The 18076-nt window shown below is 38.9% G+C and overlaps 1 protein-coding gene across 1 annotated transcript; it reads right to left on the bottom strand.

Moving 5' to 3' along the window:
* Nucleotides 1-738: 738 nt before the first annotated feature.
* On the bottom strand, nt 739-16076 carry LOC117564886 (homeotic protein caudal). Its single transcript, XM_034243834.2, has 2 exons — nt 14842-16076; nt 739-2296 (listed from the first exon to the last, which is right to left on the bottom strand). The coding sequence occupies exons 1-2, from the start codon at nt 15644-15646 to the stop codon at nt 1824-1826; spliced, it is 1278 nt and encodes a 425-aa protein (XP_034099725.1). The 5' UTR covers nt 15647-16076; the 3' UTR covers nt 739-1823.
* Between the last annotated feature and the right edge of the window lie 2000 nt (nt 16077-18076).

Genomic DNA, 18076 nt, shown 5'->3' with positions numbered 1-18076 from the left:
GCAGATATATAATATTATTGAATCCAAGCTGATTGACAAACTAAAAAGGACGAATATCCTGCGGGCGGCCCAGTTATAAGGACTTTTTTGTTAACAGAAAATAGCGAATAACTCGGTCATATCCTGTCTGATCCTTGCGAGTCCTGTGACAAACGAAAGTTCTTGATGAGAGCTATCATCCTGCCAAAGGACATTCAAATCGTCCTTGTAGTTCTCGAGTTATCCTGTAATTTGCGAGTTTGGCCCATTCTTCGAAGGCTTGTGGACCAAAAAATTACAAGTGTTGGATCCCTAGATGACCCCATATTTTTTTGATGCAAATCCATAAAGTTGGTCCTTGTTAGCCTAAAATTACGTGTCCTGTCTATTTCTGTAAGGACTTGAGCAATTTTCCGTCAAGTAAATGCATTTTAAGTAATCGTTTAATCTCGCTAATAAGTGGCTCTCCAGAGTGTAGCTTAATGTTTGTGTGTGTGTTTGTTGAGTCGGTTGCTGCTTCAATCAAATTCAATTGCAACGCGCACAAGTATTTTACAAGCAACCCGAGACGGCGCTCTGCATGAGTGAGACAGAGCTAGCAATAGTGTCGAGAGTCTCAATGGCGGTCGTGTGCGACGAAGGCGTTGACGAAACGAAACGGAAAAAAACAATTGACAGCCGCTGCTGCCTCTTCTTCCTGGTAGGTGGAGCGAATCAACTGCTGCGCTTATTGTGAATGCCAAAATGAAACTTAAGTGGTTGTTATTTTTTGTATATTTTATTTTAATTCAAATAGCACAAGGACTTTACATAAATTAATTAACTAATATTTAAATTACATGCAAGCGTGCTGCTGATGTGTTCTTTTGTGTTGTTTTGTTTTGTTTGATATGTAGGCAACGTTGTTGTTTTTGTATTAATTTACTTGTATATTTATAATAATTGGGTTTGTGCACAAAATATGTATTTGTTGTTTGTTGTTTTTATTAAAATTAAATTCAAATTACACTAGTAACTAACTAATTGTTATTACAGCTTTAAAGTAATAAACGTTCAATTTGTTTGTGATACATATTTACATTTGTTTGTGTTGTTGTTGTTGGGTCAAATTGCACCAAGGATTTAAATTGTCTTAGCTCAATTTCAATTAAATTATTTGTATACACACATAATTTGTTGTTGGGGTTGTGCAGCTCTGTATGTGTATGTGTGTGTGTGTGTGTAAATTGGGGACGGCTATACAAATTATTTATGTATAATGTATTATAATTGAATTTAGTTTTGATTTGTTTGCTTTCTTCACTTAATTGCTATTTTAAAATGATGTGTATCATATCATATCTTATAGTTTAGGCATTATCTAGAACAAAAACAAACATAATACATACAAGTGGGAAAAATTACATATTAAATACAAAATAAACATACGATTTTACATGGGTTATATTCATACATTTCTAATTTTCATACTGGTTGCATGAAGGGGGATGGCTGGGATACTTAGTGTTGAGGGCGGGGTAGGGGCGGGGGCAGCGATAAACACGACGAATATACAATCACAAAAATTAACAACGTGCAATATTCAAATGCACCGCTGCCCAGGCCACTTTAATCAACAGTCTGACTGTTGCCCAAGTGCCCAAGAAGAATTCCCTTTCTGTTCACCCCCCGCTACAAGTTGCTAAAAGTGCTCAAGCCAAGTCTACCGCCAGATCACTAGGACATGTTGCAAAGCTGTTGGTGCCACTCTCCAGTTGTTGCTGCTGTTGCTCCAACATGTAGCTGCCATTGTTGTTGTTGCTGTTGCCATAGCTGGTCGCCTCTCGATCTCCACCATAGTCATGTCACATCGAGAGCGTGCCCACGCCCACAGCAGCTGCGGACATCTGTGCGCTGTGCTGCTGCTGCAGATGTGAATGCGCCGCTGCCGCAGCCAGCGAATGACTGTGCGCCGCCAGATGGGGATGCAGACGCATGGCGGGCAGATTCATGGCCATCGGATTCATCGAGTGCAGCGGATGCTGCAGATGCAGACCCGGCTCCAGTTTCGTCTTTGCATCCAGCAGCTGACTGTAGTCGGTGTGCTGGACACCGCCCATCACATTGGGATCGCTGCCCTTCTTGTTCTGTTTGCGCTCCTTGGCGCGTCGATTCTGGAACCAGATCTTCACCTGACGCTCCGACAGCGACAACGATTGCGCCAGCTCGCTCTTGCGACGAATGGTTATGTAGCGCGATGTGCAGTACTCCTTCTCCAGCTCCAGGCGCTGGAAGTCGGTGTACACCACGCGATATTTGTCCTTGGTGCGGGTTTTGCCTGTAAAAGAAAAGACGCATCAAATAAATGGTTAGTTACAGATTAAAGTAAATTTATATTCAATACTTCGAATAAGGATAAAAATTTAACTAAATATATATGACAGAGAAAAAGATCAGCTTAATGAAATAGCTATATAAATGGGGAACAGATTTGAATTAAAAACATTCCCAAATATTTCATTTAGTTTAACCCCTACAACTGTTTTTGAAATGCAATTAAAGTAAATTTACATTCAATACTTCGAATAACGATAAAAATGTAATTAAATATTGGCTACGCTAAAAGATTCAAATATTTCGGACTGAGAAAAAGATCAGCTTAAATGAAGTATCTATAAAAAAGGAGAAAGAAATATATATAATTATAAAATAAAGATTACATGCAAATATTGTAGTAATAAATCAGCAATCATCTCAACTAAATAATCTATGAATGTAAAACAATATTTAATTGTGCTGAAATAACTTCCGCCACATGCATAAATCAAGATTATATTCCTCCAATTAATATAATTACTTTCATAGTACAAGTGTGTAAATATAATTATTTAATAATTGTTGCAGTTGAAGAAAAAGGTGAACTGAGACTCTGTCGTCACAGCTCGAGGGAATGACTTGAGTTGAGTTGAGTTGAGTTGAGTTGAGTGAGTGGCGTGCGATGGGCAAACAAGTCGAGCTCATCCTCATGATGGGCAGGCGGCACATCATCATCATCATCATCGTCGTTCCTATCACATTCACATCAACTTGGTTCGTCACAACAGCCGACAATATTTGAATTAAGATAGGCCATAAAAATGAGAAATAGAGGCAAAAAAAAAACGAAGCAACGTTGCGGTAAACATCAAAATGCAAACTCTAGGGGAGCATGGGGGAGGCACACTCTTTGCTTTTTTTTTGGGGCGCCGCAAGAGACACCCAAGAGGCAGCTGGCAACCAACAAGAGGAGAACTGACGACCTGGCCAAATGGCGCTCGCGGCTGCTGTTGTGCAATTAGTCAATCAAAATTCAAATAGATGACTCAAAACGAGCTAACGACAAGGCATGAAAAAGGCCACGGGATCATGTCATGCCACAGTTGTCTCTGGCTACGTGATAAACACACTCACTTACTCCCAACACACACACACTCTGGCACTCTGGAAAACTCTCTAGGATTGCGCGACGACTATCACAACCAAATGAAATGCAAACATCTACTTGGGTATTTTTTTTCTCTACCATTTTGGGATTTTGCTCTAATTTTTTTGTTTTTTTTTTTTTTGTAGCACTCTGAATGCGTTTGTAAACCACAATTAAAATCGAGCAAACAAGCGAGCAAATAGACAAATATTTTCACAGATGATAAGTTCAAGCGATACACACACACACACATACAGAGCAGATACTACACGAAGCAGAACAGAAATCCGAGGCAACTCGGAGTAGGTGTTAAAGACCTTAAGATCCTCTACACCTGCCTCTTGATATATGGCGCAAACACACTCTCTCTCAGTTTTTTGATAATTAATCATCCGGCTATATATTAATTATAGATTTTCCTCAATTCGATTTCGAATTGGGTTGTGAAAAGCAGTTTCGGGTTGGCTAAGTGGAGGTAAGTGGCCAAGTTGGTGCCCCTAACGAGGCCTAAAGTCCGAAATGTTCTGTCGCTTTTTGGGCCTTATCTCTTGCACTCGTATTTATTTTTTACACTTTTGTTTAGACGTGAATTTATAGCGTTCTCTTCGTCGTTGTTGTCGTTGTCGTCATCGTTCTTGGCTGTTTACTCACTTAAAGCCTCATTCTTTCAGTTTCAGTTCGTTTCTTTTTTTTTTGTGTTTTTAATCTAGCTTTTCGTCGCGTCTCTGTGCCTAATAATAAATCTCAAATTTTGAGGCTTGTTGCAATTTTAGTGTGGGGTGGTGGTGCCTTTAGATCTAGAAAATGTACTCAAGAAAAAGTCAAGACCCAACAGAACTCAACGCGGTTCGTTGATCATCGTCGCTTTTGGCCCGCGCGTGTTCTTGGCTCACACACACTGCTGATAAGTGTAGACGGGGTGTTGTAGAAGCCATAATACAACTAATGCTGATAACCCGCAAAACTGTTTAGACAGACTTTAGATGGCAGAGCGTTGGATTTGAGGAAGTGCACAAATATTTGACGCCATTAAAAAGCAAAAGCTCGGGGCAAAGATATTAAATTAAAAAAAAAGAGAATCATCAAGTAGGATTTCCTTGTGTAAATTGAACAAAACACGAAAATATTATTTCATCTCAGACAATTTCGCAATGTGATGATAAGTCATTAAGACTGTCACTCATTTTACGCTGTCTGACTTTCTGCTTATATAATAAACTCTTTGCAAAATAATGAAATCTTTTATGGTATTCGTTCGTTGAATTATAAGGTGTTAAAAAGTCGAGAATAATTGTAAAACTTGTCTATGAAAAGAAGTAAAATTAAAAATTTCCCAACTACATATAAAACTGTATTATATTTTTAAATATCATAATTTTCTATTCATATTCCAATTTGTAAGCAGCTCTGTATCAATTGAAATAATCTGACAATATAAATTGTAAACTAAATTATTCTTGCTTTAAAATTTATTCAATTCAAAATCTAATATTTATTGATTAACTTTTAATTTAAATCTTTTTTTTTTCCTTTAAAACTGTAAAATTATTTACGGAAATCTGTTGTATTCTAATTGCTTTATTATAGTTTAAAGGCTAATTAAAACCCTTTTTATTCCTTCCGGATTCCCATAAAAAAGTTAAACAAAAGCATGATTTCATTTTCAAGTTTCCTTTTTAAGAACCATCGTATAAATCTGTCTGCAGGCACAAGTTCTTCTTGGCATTTAATCTATGCATAACTTTTATCTGTTGGCACTTTCAGTTCCAATTTCTCACACCTGAACACGCTGAGTAAACACGCCGGAGTCCAAACTAGAGCATATTGTTGTGTTAGCGGCATTGGGGCCTAAATACTATATCTATGTGTGTGTGTGTGTGTGTGTGTAGTTGTAGTTGTGGTTAAGTATGGTTCTATCTGACCTTCACGGCCATAACCATATAATCCAATAAATTGTGTATACCATATATAAAACTATAAAGTTACTAACCCGTACTGAGTGTTTTATTATCTGCACACAAAATAAATACGCACACTTTATGTGGACCAAGCAAGCAAAGTTGTCTAACTCGAACTCATATCACAACTCGGCTGAACTAAACTGGGAATGTTAGACAAACAGACACACAGATCTGCGCTTAACGAGATCACTCTTCACAAGATCTGCGAGATAAGATATCATAACTCATAAAGGGGGAAAACAATATGGGAAAACTAAAGTCATTTTTGCAAACAACTAAAACACGAAAAAAAACGAAAAAAAAAAGGAAAGAGCAGATAGTATCTAAAAAATATATTTATACATACAGTATGTTTGTTTCTGGGTGGGTTTAATTATAGTATATAGTATATACTCTAAATATATATATGTGCAGATATACTGTATAGCCAGACACAGTCTTAAAAGCACAAATACATTTTATTCGTAATTAAATAAAATGCTCGTGTTGTGCCTTTTTTTGTGGAAAAAAGGTGTGACATTTTTTATGGCTTTGTCACTGCCAGCGGAAAGAGGGAAAGGGGGAGTAAGGTGGTGCTTAAAGGTGGGGTAAGTGCGTAACAGTAAATTTATATAAATGGGTGTACGTGAAGCTCTTCTTCTTCTTGTTGCATCTGCTGCTCGTTCAACAACTGCTTTAAGTGTGGCAACGATTTGTAATTGAAAATTGAACTGCGTCTATATAAATGTGAGTTCTTCTACAGCGATCGCCACATAATGATGGATTAGTTGACATTACCTATCATAGTTTACAGCTCTTGTCGATTGCATACGCTTGAGAGACGGCGGCATAGTTCAAATGCACGCACTCCCTAATCCCAGTTGAGGTCTATATCAACACTAAGAACTCCGATTCCTGACTCCAATCGGAATCAGAGTTGCGAGTTGTGTGTGTTGCAGCACTCTTGCTTGCCTCAAGTTGCAGGGCTTTGCAGAGGCTTCGTCGATAAGCTTTAATAGCTGTTTGTCGCACATCGAATGCTCGTCGTATATCGAATGTTGTACTCATTAAATATTACACATGTTTACCACACGATGTGCTGCTCTGGATAAAACTGGCACTCATTCATTCACAGCGTTTTCTATATCTATTCAGATACTATTACAACACTGTGAAAAAAGTGAGAGTTGCAGTGAACTATTAAAAGATGATGACAAATGATTCCAATGAAATTACTTTTAAAACTTTGAATAAATTTGTTCGATTTTCTTTCTTCTAATTTTTGAAAACCAGCGTGAAACTTAAAAGATTCTCTTTGTTAGGAATTTAAGCTACTCTTTCACTATATTTTAAACTACAAATAAAACTATCTGTCTCCGTTAATTACTAAATAAACTTGTACTTTTGTAATATCTTTGATTTATCCTTATTAAAATCGTTTCTTAATGTTCTCATTCACTTTGCCTATTAACAATCAATTTATTCACTATTTATTTATGTTATAATTTACTTTACATTCATCGCCTTATCTTTTACAAATATAAATATGTATAAACCATTTGCAATCATCGACTTTGAACCTCGTTTTTCTAGTTAATAATTGAAAAAGGAAAACACTTGCTACCGTTATTCCTGACCTTATCAATAGTCCATAAATTGCAGTGTAATAATTCACAACTGGTCTGCGCTCGCACTTAAACAATCGAATGGTTTATGAGTGTGTATCTGTAACTGTAGTTGTGTATCTATAACTGTATTTATATCTGTATCTGTATCTGTATGAAGAATATCTGCGTGTTTGTATCTCGCACCGTTTCTGTTGCCGACAAAGGAATTTGTGCAAATAGCAAATGCCAATAGTTGGGTTGGCTTTAAGATTTTATAGCCCCCTCAGATTATGTTCTATATATATTACTCGCATACAATATACGTATATATATTATTAAATTGATTGTTTTCTATTTAACCAAAGAAGCGCACACAAACAAATTGGAGCAAAGTTAAGCTACAAGTGACAGAGACAGTTGACAATGCTTGTAAATTATAATTCAGAAATATGTTTTGTGATATCGGGAGTAATGAATGAATAGTTCAAGTAGCTAAAAATATAATTGCCCGAGCAGCTGTTGCACTATTGAAGGACAACCTCAGCCTAAGATTGCGGCAATTATTTGTGTCCAGTTCCCAGCGGGCAAATCACAGGCAACAAGGACACTTATGGTTACAGTTACGAGTGTAACTGTTGCGGTTAGTTATGGTCTCTGCTTGGTGGTTGCTCGCTGACAGCGTGTTAATACGCTTTTGCCACCGCCTGCTGTGGCTTAATTTGTCACTTGCATGCCGCATAAGTGAAGCACAGCAGCAAACACACAAATTGAGCGAAAGAACATCTTTATCTATCTGTAGCTGTGGGCATTGCCCAATGTGCGATGACGACAAGAACTCAAAGCGGCAGATGAGCAACTCTATTGGGAGACATTTGTTACCTGCAGCCTTGGTTTGGTTTGCTCTCTTTCTGCTCTTCTATTTAAATTCTGGCATTAAAGCTGACTGTCTGGGTCAAAAGTTAGCTTTGCCTCCCCATTCACGCCTCGACTTCGCCCGCAGCAGCAATTTCATTTATTGCACCCCGGGGATGTAGTTCAACACTTGACTTTTCAACACTCAATAATTCGCTCTGAGCTCTAAGCTCTAAGCTTTAAGTTCAGCACAATATTTTTTGCCTTTTTTTCGCCAAAATGGGGAAGGGAAAGGGGGGGCAGCATCATAAATGTGGCAGAGACAACGAAACAAGCGAGAACAACAATGAGTTGGCCACTTGGTTGGGCTTCATCTACACTTTGTGTGTGTTGCTCTCGCACCACCCAAGCGACAATATAACAATAACATTTATTTGGCATTTTGCTGCTGCTTTAGATGCTGTTATATCGTAAATATTAGCTCAAATTACATCATAAAATCATTTGATTCGATTTGACGTTTATTTTATTTTCTTTTCTTTTCCTTTGCTTTCCTTTTTTTCTCCTCTTTTTTTTTGATGCTCCGCTGCCTTTTGTCTTTTGCATCCCGTTTACATGGGCTTTGGCTTATTTGCCACAATTTACTACCTTTGTGGCAGCATCGCAGCTAAAAGGGTAAATCAATGTAGGATGCTCTATTTTGTTGCTTTACAACTAACTAAACGAGGCGACATTGTAATAAATATTCGGCAAGATTTGTAAAGATATTTTAGTATAGTTTTCTGTATTATATGAATACAATACTTTGTGAATCATTTAAATAAGAATTTTATGATATAATCAAAATATTTAAAGCAAACCTTTAAGAAAATGTATCAAATGTGTCTTTAAAATATGATGTTAAGCAATATCTCTTCTTAAACCTTACGAATTAAAGGTAACTAAACATTTTTTAAGAAGTTTGATTTGAAGTTATTAAAAATATGGATGGATAACAAATATATTCTTTTGTTCATTGTTTTTTAATGTTTAAGTTAATTCGAAGCAAATTATAAAATCCGACGGCAAATCTTTAAAATAGCGTAGCCTAACTTCTCTTCAGTTTCATTCTACAAACAACTTAAACTATTCTCTAACCCTTTTCTTTTCTCATTTTCTACAATGATTCGAGGCGACTCATTTCTAATTTATATAGTTTAATTGCTGTTTTCCAATTCGTTTCTATAGCGGAACTCGACTGCAATATAACAAGTTTGATCTCTACTCTCATCTTTCCTCACAGCCAGAAAATTAGATCAGCTGTATAATTTCCATAAAACGTAATTAAAGTTCCCCCTAATGCTATATGGAGGCCATCAATAAATAACTCTTTCGCTCACACACACGCACGCATACAAATGTATGCACACACACGCAAGAGAAGAGAAATTCAAAATGGCGGACATCAAAGTGGAAAGAAACATGCGACATGGAAACGCTTTATGAGCGCTCGCTTCCCATTCCCATTCTCATTCCATTTGTTCAATGCATATGCAAAAGTACAACGCCTCCAAGCAGACAGTCTCCCCCCCGAGTTCCCCCTCCCCCTCTCTACCCTCATGGAGCCAGGCCGCGCCCTGGCACGCAGCATTATAAATGCCAAAGAAGGAAAAGCAGCAAAAAAAAACAGAAAGAAAAAATAAAAGAAATATTATCAGATCGCGTGCAGCACAAACGAATGCCGACCGCAGTACGTGCCGCAGCCAAATGTGGCACGCAAGCAAGCCAAGGGGCCAAGGGGTAGTGGGGAAAGGGAGCGAGGCGGAGTTGCAATGATGCAGAGGATGTGAATGAGGAATGTGGACGTGGCCAACACGCCATTGGCAGCGACGAGCGGTTTTAGGCCGCATTTTTATGGCGACAGCTGAGCGAGGGAGACAGAGAGAGAGAGAGAGAGAGGGGAGTGTCGACTTGGTGTGTGCTTACAAAATGGCAGCCGAGCCAAGCCAGCAAGACTGTTGGCCAGAATTTAACGGCCAAGCCAAGTCGCGAGTCGCCATTAAGGCCATAAATTGTCAGGCGGGTAAAAATTATTTTCAAATTTACGTTAATTATTTCGAATGCGGAGCTGTGGCATGCAATAAACATTTACAATCATGCGCTATATAGTATATATAGATACATATATGTAGATACGATATACGACTCGAGCTTATTTATGAGCGGCACATGCAAAAGCCACAAAGCAAAAACAAAAAAACGAGAAAAATGAAACCCAAAGAAGAAAAAAGAGAGTCTAAGAAATTATTTGGTTTTTTTTAGGATGCGTACCACCTGCTTCCAGAATATCGGAAAAGTCATCTAAATTGGGCGTGCTGCACAGCTCTGTTAATAAGCAAAAGGTTAAGATTGATATACAGATAGAGAGATAGAGATAGAGATAGATAACTGATTGATATATTGATATATTAGTTTGATGAGTCAGCTTAGCAGAGCAATTGTGTTTGCCCAACAACAGTAGCTGTGTTTGGCCTGAGCATACTAAAGCATTCATAAGCCAGGCCAACACATTATTGATAATTTGCGCTTCATAAAAATATTAAACAATAAATTTTGCACAGCGCGCTCCTCTGGTGTGAACTATAAATTGTGTCTGTTCTGTTCTGTTCTGGTCTCGTTCTTATCTCAGTGGGTTAAACTCTTCGGGTCAACGTGCAACAATATTTGAATAATCTTTGAGGCCTGCGCCGCAGTGTAAACAAATTGTTAGAGAGATGCAACTGAGGTTTGCACTACAACTATAACTATACTGTATAACTGTATAACAATATAACAGTTTAACGGTCTATTTGCTGAACCTGAGCAAACTGTAAAGTGTGCTGTGACGATTGATGGGCAATGGGCGAATAACGAGTAGCAAATGGTCATTTATTAATGGCAAACGAGCTATAACAAATCCCAGCTAATAATCATCATAATTAAAGTGGCATAAAAATCAGAATATGGCTACCATATACAATATTCATTCATTGTTATGGTTAGGGTATACAATATAAAAGTATATACTTTGCGCCCCCTAAAATACAGTCATCGTAGTCGTCGCTCAATGAATGGAATGAAACATTTAATTTAGTTTTTTATAATTATTGCTACTTTATTGTATTGTTAAGCGATTAACGGCACATATATATATGCCTATATATATGGTAGTAAATGCCACCAGCTGGACTGCAAATCTTGGCCATAAACAGAACAACAACGAAACGGTAGCAAACCTCGTTTCGTATACGCATTTCATAAGAAACGTGTCCACAATAAGCTTGACACGTTTCCCGCCAGTCAATCAGTCACCCACTTAGTCAGTCAGTCAGTCAGTCAAACAGTCAGTCAGTCAGCGAGTCACTCAATCAGTGGCATTATGCCGTGAGGAGATATAAAAGAACTGATATTTTGTTTATACTTGCAAACGCAAAATATTTGCCCCGTTCTATGTGTCGTATGAGCGATTTTGATTGACAATCGGATTTTAATGTCGTTGGCGGGGCTTAAGAGACGAGGCTAGCATGTCAAGCATTTTTGTTTATGGCTAAAGGAAATGATTCTCGGCTCGACTCGACGCGGTCCGGCACATTTAGTTTTTAATTTTAGAATTGAATTTTTGTTGGGCTTTGCTTTTTCAGCGATTAGCTGATAAACTCATAAACAACTGGAAAAGCCCATAAACGCAGGCTGAAGCTGATGAAATCGCCACTTGATACCAATGATAATACAATTTGAAAGCTCTTTTTAGCTGATGGAAACTTTGAAAAGTTGCTAATGACATTCTAAGAAAAGATTATGGTATTTGAAAAAAAAAAAAATTGGGAAGTGTGAACTGTCGATTGAAAATAATATAGTTAAAAAGCTTATTTCTTTACTTCTTAATCGTGGTATAAAACTAAAGTACAGCATTTTTAATGATTTTAGTTTAGAAATTGGAAAAAGTGGTAATTATTTGCCTGTAAAGCTGCTTAAAGCTCCGTCTACAACCCAATCCAAATTGAAGATTGCTTTTTTGTACTGTTTATTATCTCATTTCTTTAAAATCGTTAAGCTCCCAAATCCACGGCGCCTCATCGAATAACCGAAATAAATTTCCACACATTTGTGTATCAACATATCGAGTATCGAGTAACACCTTATAGCGTACATGAGAAGGGCTTTTCAGCTACAAAATTTCAGTTATGAGCAATATCAATGCCAATACAAATAACAGCGCACACACATTGTATTTAAACAACTAAGTCCAAAGCAAATGAATCGATGGAACACACACAAGTCATGTCAATGTGAGATAGAGAAAGGCATAGACATCGAGAGTAGCAGCAAAGGGCGAGGCGAAGGAAGAGTTGGGTATGTGAAAGAGAGACTGTGCTAATCCTGGCATGTCAATCATGGTACCATTTGTCAGACGTAATGTCGTCGCTTTGCCCACGGATAGATGATGAACTGGGCTAATCAACAGCGGACTTCATTTTGACACATGCTCCGACCGGGACAGGGACAGGGAGAGGGACAGGGGCAGCATTGAGGGACTCTAACTGTGGCCTGTGCTGACGGCAGCGTCGCACAAAAACCAAATATTGATAGCACTGATAACGATCGACAGCGCGACATCGACATCGACGAGAATGTAGCTCTGACTGCACCACCAGCTAGCTAGTGGCCATTTTTAATGGCTTATCATGCAACCACATATACACACACTTTACCCTCCTACCCAACTCCCAATGTATATATATATATATATATATATGTATATATGTTTATTCATATGTTGTCTAGCTATGTTGGGTATCATAATTTCAAATTGGAGTTCAATTCTTTTCTTTTTTGGGGCCAGACATTGGGGCTGCACAAATCTAAGCTGACTATAGAGATAGTTCTCCCTCGATATTTGTGATATGTCGTATATATAAATTGTGTGACTATTGACATATTAAATCTCAATGTGTCATGTGGCATTATGTTTTGAGCCCGAATTCCCCCCTGTATAATTGCTTTGCTGTTCTATTCTGTTTCTAACCAAATCCCAAGTTGCGACTTATCAGTTTCGAATATTGTTGCTATTGTTGTGATTGTTGTTGTTGTTGCTTCTTCCTGGATCTCTCGCTCGTAACATCCAATATTTTTTTTAATAATGATTGCAAAGATTTGGCCATAAATGTCGCTATTTAGTTTTTATTGGAAGTAATACTAATTTTTATTGGTTTATTGGCTATATTGTTTTAATCAATACTCTCGTACCCAGGGCGGCGCTCTTATCAAGTTATCAACCATATAACCAGGCTATGGGCTGGAGATAACGCACACGTTTTGATACTCCTATCACCCCGAAAACTAAAATAAAAAAAAAATACCATTATTGGAGCAACATAGAAACCCCGGGTAAACCATTGACAGGCGGACGTTCATTTCACAAAGGTGTTGATGGCCTATTCTCCGCCTCCTTCACCTCCCCTGCTGCCTCTAGACAATTCCCGTAACCCCCTCCTAGACGAGGTGTAGCACTAATCTAATCGCGAAAAGCCCGCCACAGGCCGCAGTTGAAACAAAAGTACAAGCAACAATAACAAATTGTTGAAGAACTTTTATTGCCACACCCAATGGCAATGCTTCACTTCAATACCCCGAGTAAAAATGGATATGTTGAGGTTCCACTGAAATGAAACCCTAGACACGTACGCCTCACTAAATTAAACACAAAACAAAAAAACAAAAATCCTAATCAAAAAATTGCACCGAGCATTTGTGGCGAGGCGAATTCATCGCGGCGAATTGAACTGCTGGCGCTAAGTCAGCGGAATTGTTTATTATTTATAAGAATAATAAATAAAATGCATAATCTTAATTTGTCGTCTTGACCCGTTGAAGGATTAAAACGAACAACAGCCACAAACGGCAGGGCAATAAACGTTAATTGCATACCAACAGATTTTATGGGCTTAATGGATATCGTCGATATCGACGAACTCAAACGTCGTCGACGTCGTCAACTTGAAACGCGGGTCATAAATTGTGAGCGCTTGCGCACGTGTTTTAGTGTGAGTGTATTTGCTTGTTTTGGTATTTAACTTGCACTGCGCATGTTTATATACATATGCATGTGTGTGTGTGTGTGTGTTTGTACGTTTGACATTTACATTGCGTGTACATGCAAATGCCAGTTGTTGATTTTGTGTTGTGGATACCAAAACAAAAAAAGAGAGCAAACCACAAAGATGGCCGCAAACAGCGAACAGCAGCAGCAAAATAAAAATCAAAAGCCTTAAGCTGTTGTTGGCATTTGATCTGGCAACTTTTGAGCAACAAGCGAGCCTTGCCAGACGAGCGAAGCGCCGGCAAAGGGAATTGAAATGCAATGAAAGAGCTTTCTGTACACAAGCTTTCTAAAGTTCTCAATTAGAATGAAGAGATACAAATATTTACATTTGGTATTTTCAATTGATTCGCATCGATGCATTCAAGCCTATTAGAAACACTTCTCACACCGCTAATTGCTGTGAGAGCAGTCTTTTTCATATCTTGCTTTGCCCACTGTTTGCATTTTTCATTAGAAACTTAAGAAACAAAAATTGATCGACCCTATTGAATGTTTTTATAGTAAAATTGATTTACGACCCAAAATTAGTCAACATAGTCGACAAGCTGAGCCTCAGTTTAGCCTGGGGTATAAATCAAGGCAAAGGCAGTGTGCCTAGTTCTCCAGGGCCGTAAAATGAAGACAAACATTTGATTTTTATGGGCCGCTTGGACCGAATGACTGAATGCAAGCAAATTGCTTATTGTTAGCTATAAAATTATGTTTCTTTTCCCTCTCGCTCTTTCTAACACATTCGTTGTGTGTCTGTTTTAAAGCGCGAACAGCACGAGCACAAAGCTTTGAAGACAATGCAGCGACTGTGCTTCGCATTACGGATGCGGGATAAACCCAAAAAATGCTGACAACTAATACGTAGATGCTAATGTGTAAGTACATATGTATGTGAATGTGTAAACTTACCAGGCTGTGGCTGCGCTGGATACGAGGGCTTTTTCATCCAATCATAATATTGAGCTTTTGCTGGCGATGTGCGATGGTTGTTGTTGTTGTTGGTCACACTGTTATTGTTGTTGTTGTTGTGCGTCGATGGACTATTGTTGTTTGCACTGGCCGCTAGATGGTGTGGCAAATGATGTGGCGACGAAGCGGACGTAGGCGCTCCAGGGCTGGATATCTCACTGCCCGACACCGTAATCGGCGGCGATGGCAACCCTTCGGCAATGTGTTGTTGTTGCTGCTGCTGCTGCACTTGGGATACGGAATCGGGTCCAATGCTGCCATTGGTATCATTCAACTGCGTTGTTCCTCCGCCCGCTGAAGGACCGCCAACAACAGGCGCTGAGCTGCTGCTGCCAGAGCTGGCTGAACTACTGGAGCCACCGCTGGCCAAACCGCTGTTGATATGATGTGCGTGATGCTGATGCATCAGCTGCTGGTGCGCCGATGTTGGCACATTCTGCACAAAATTATCGCTAGCCACCGCGGCTGCTGCTGCACTAGAGGCAGCCGGTGAATGCCAATCGCCGGCGCTTGAGTGGCTGAACATATGATGGGGATTGTAGTACATCGGATGGGCGGCGGCAGCAGCGGCAGCATGATGTGCGGCATGTGGTGATTCGACATCGCCAAGAAACTGATGATTTGGTCCCGCATGATAATTATTCCAGTTCCATGTTTGGCCGGCGGCAGCGGCCGAGGCGTAAGCCAAGTTTGCAGCACTGTGCTTTTGCGCATAGGGCAGTGTGTTGTAGTAGTGGGATACCATGATTTGAGGTTATGGTGCGCGCACTTACAAAACTGTTTTAATTATAATGTGTTTATTGCGTTAGTTAAGCTGCACTTTGCGTTTTGCGGTTTTTGTCTTTTTAGCACTTTTTATACAATTTACAGTTTACGAGCACATTTTGCAAGCTTGACTTGCAAATTTAACTTTCAACTTGTTCAATTTCTTTTTGCGCTCCTTTTTTGTGCGCTCTTTTTGCTACTTTCTCACGCACTTGAGCTAAGCTTGTATTAGTGCGTTGCTCTATTTTGCAATTATCGATTACAGATTAGGCACTGATCTTGTTGTAATCGTCAAATGTATTTTTAGTATATTTAATTTGAATTCGCACACGCGTTTTTTAGGTGATTTCACTGTTGTGTTGTTTCAACTGCCGTTGCGTTTGGCCTGTTGTGACGTTAACAGCAGTCGAACGCGTACTGAAAGCAACGAGCGTCGCACTGACTGATAAACAAACCAAAAAAAGAAGCCCAGTCGGACTACACACAATCTTATGCTTGCAGCAGAGGCAATGCCAGCAGCATATAGCTAGTCATCTCGCTCACACACACGCAGCCAACCATCTGCTGGCTGGTTTTAACCCTCGTCGCAAGCCCATTTCCGTTGAGTTTGAAATTCAAGATGGCTTATGTTTGTATGCGCACTCTTTCTTTGCTGCTGCCATCTCGCTCTAACGAACGTCATGTCATGGCTGAGCAGGTAGCTCCGCCCTCTCCCAGGGGCAGGTACCATTCACTTAGCGAAATGTGTGTTTAGATGGTAGGCGTTAAAGCCGACTACAATTACGAGACTACGACGACGAGTCTTCTACTACATATAGCATAGAAGACAGAAAGACCCCTTTTCCTTTACGACTGCTTCGATTTGTACTATAAACTACAATTGCCGTTGGCTGTCCCTAATTAAGTAATTCCATACCGAGTGTGCATTATGCAATTAGTGGCTGTAAAATCATGTTTGTAATGTCATAACTACGGATTTCATTTATTATACCTTTGTTGTAGTCTGCGTACATTTCGTTTCATTGAGCCTTTGCCTTTTCCATTTGTCGAGCCTCGATGCCAATCAAAGTTTTAATGTTGAGATTTATTTTTTGATTTTCGATTTGTTTTATGTTCCCATTTGTTTGAAGAGAAAATCAGTGATTATATAAATATTACGCTTATTGTAAGTGGTATAACACCTAAGAGTATTGCCCCATAAATCATTGATTGGATTAAAAGTATGTAAAGGCTTAACAAATAGTTTAAATTATAAGAAAGGAAACTATGAATTAATACAAATATGTTTACATATAAAAAGAGTAAAAAATGTTTCTTGGCTTAACTTTTAAAAGAAAGAAAGCTATAATTTTATAAAATAATGTATAAAATTATTTCCTGATTCCATTTAGACTAGCGAAAGGAGTATTCGAATGCTCTAGAATTCAGCTTCAATGACCAATAAATATCGTGGCTCTTGTCTCTTTAAACTCTAAGATCAAAAGGTTCAAATAAATAGAGAGCTTGGGTATAATAAAAATTTGTTTTGTCAACATTTTGCAATAGTTGTCATCGATTGAGTAATCCGTTGCAGTCGCGTTTCTCAGAAATACTCTGAGGATTATTTAAAAAACGGATTCATTGAATATTTTGCAGCTACAAATTTATTTGCAAAATGTCATAAAGTGCCAGGGTCAAATATGTTTGCACGGTGAGCGGGTGTAATTAGAAATGTATTCAGGTGACACAATGGAAAATTTCACACAGACAACCAGGGAAAATTTGGGAAGATCGACGGTACGTCCGTCAGTTGTTTGTTTGCTTGGCAGTTGTCAGTTGGCCTCGCCGGGCAATACAACACTTAAATTTCACTTATTAACGCTGAGGATGCTTTAGGATACACAAAACTGGTTCGATCGTGGGATGCTCTCTAAACAAAAAACCCCTTAATGCCCAGAAACAAAACATTGTAAAACAATTGAGAGGGCAGCACAAAAGTTTTATGATCGCGAACGCGAACGCAACCTAGAGCAGCACAACATCACAGATCGCGGACAGTCGAAAGGACACCAAACAAGAGGCCTCTTTAACAGACGTCGTCGTCGACTGAGGAAGAGCAAGAGAAGCTGCTGGCCATAAAGATCACACTACAATTAAGCGGTCGCAGCCCATTTTTCCACGGTTTTCTTTTTTTCGCAACGCATCAACAATTCAAGAGAATTGAGTTGCAACTGTAAGCTGAAGGTAGGCAAGGGTAGGCCATTTTTTTCTGTATGTTGGTCATGTAATAGGGCATAATGTTTACCTGGAAGTCATTAGGGGCGAATTATGCGATATACATATAGATGAAGAGACAACAGAGCTGTCAACACAAGATGCTTTCGAAGCGTTCCACAATAAAAATCGAAGCCCTTCTAATGCATCTTTTTAG

The sequence above is a fragment of the Drosophila albomicans genome, chromosome 2L, assembly GCF_009650485.2.
Source record: "Drosophila albomicans strain 15112-1751.03 chromosome 2L, ASM965048v2, whole genome shotgun sequence".
Taxonomy (NCBI): domain Eukaryota; kingdom Metazoa; phylum Arthropoda; class Insecta; order Diptera; family Drosophilidae; genus Drosophila; species Drosophila albomicans.
This window is presented reverse-complemented; position numbering and strand designations above follow the sequence as displayed.

Excerpts from the sequence above, each read along its gene's own strand:
- LOC117564886 (XM_034243834.2), bottom strand. The coding sequence starts at position 15,646 with ATGGTATCCCACTACTACAACACACTGCCCTATGCGCAAAAGCACAGT. Across the intron at positions 2,297-14,841 it reads TCCAGCGCAGCCACAGCCTG|GCAAAACCCGCACCAAGGAC; the intron begins GTAAGTTTACAC and ends TTTCTTTTACAG.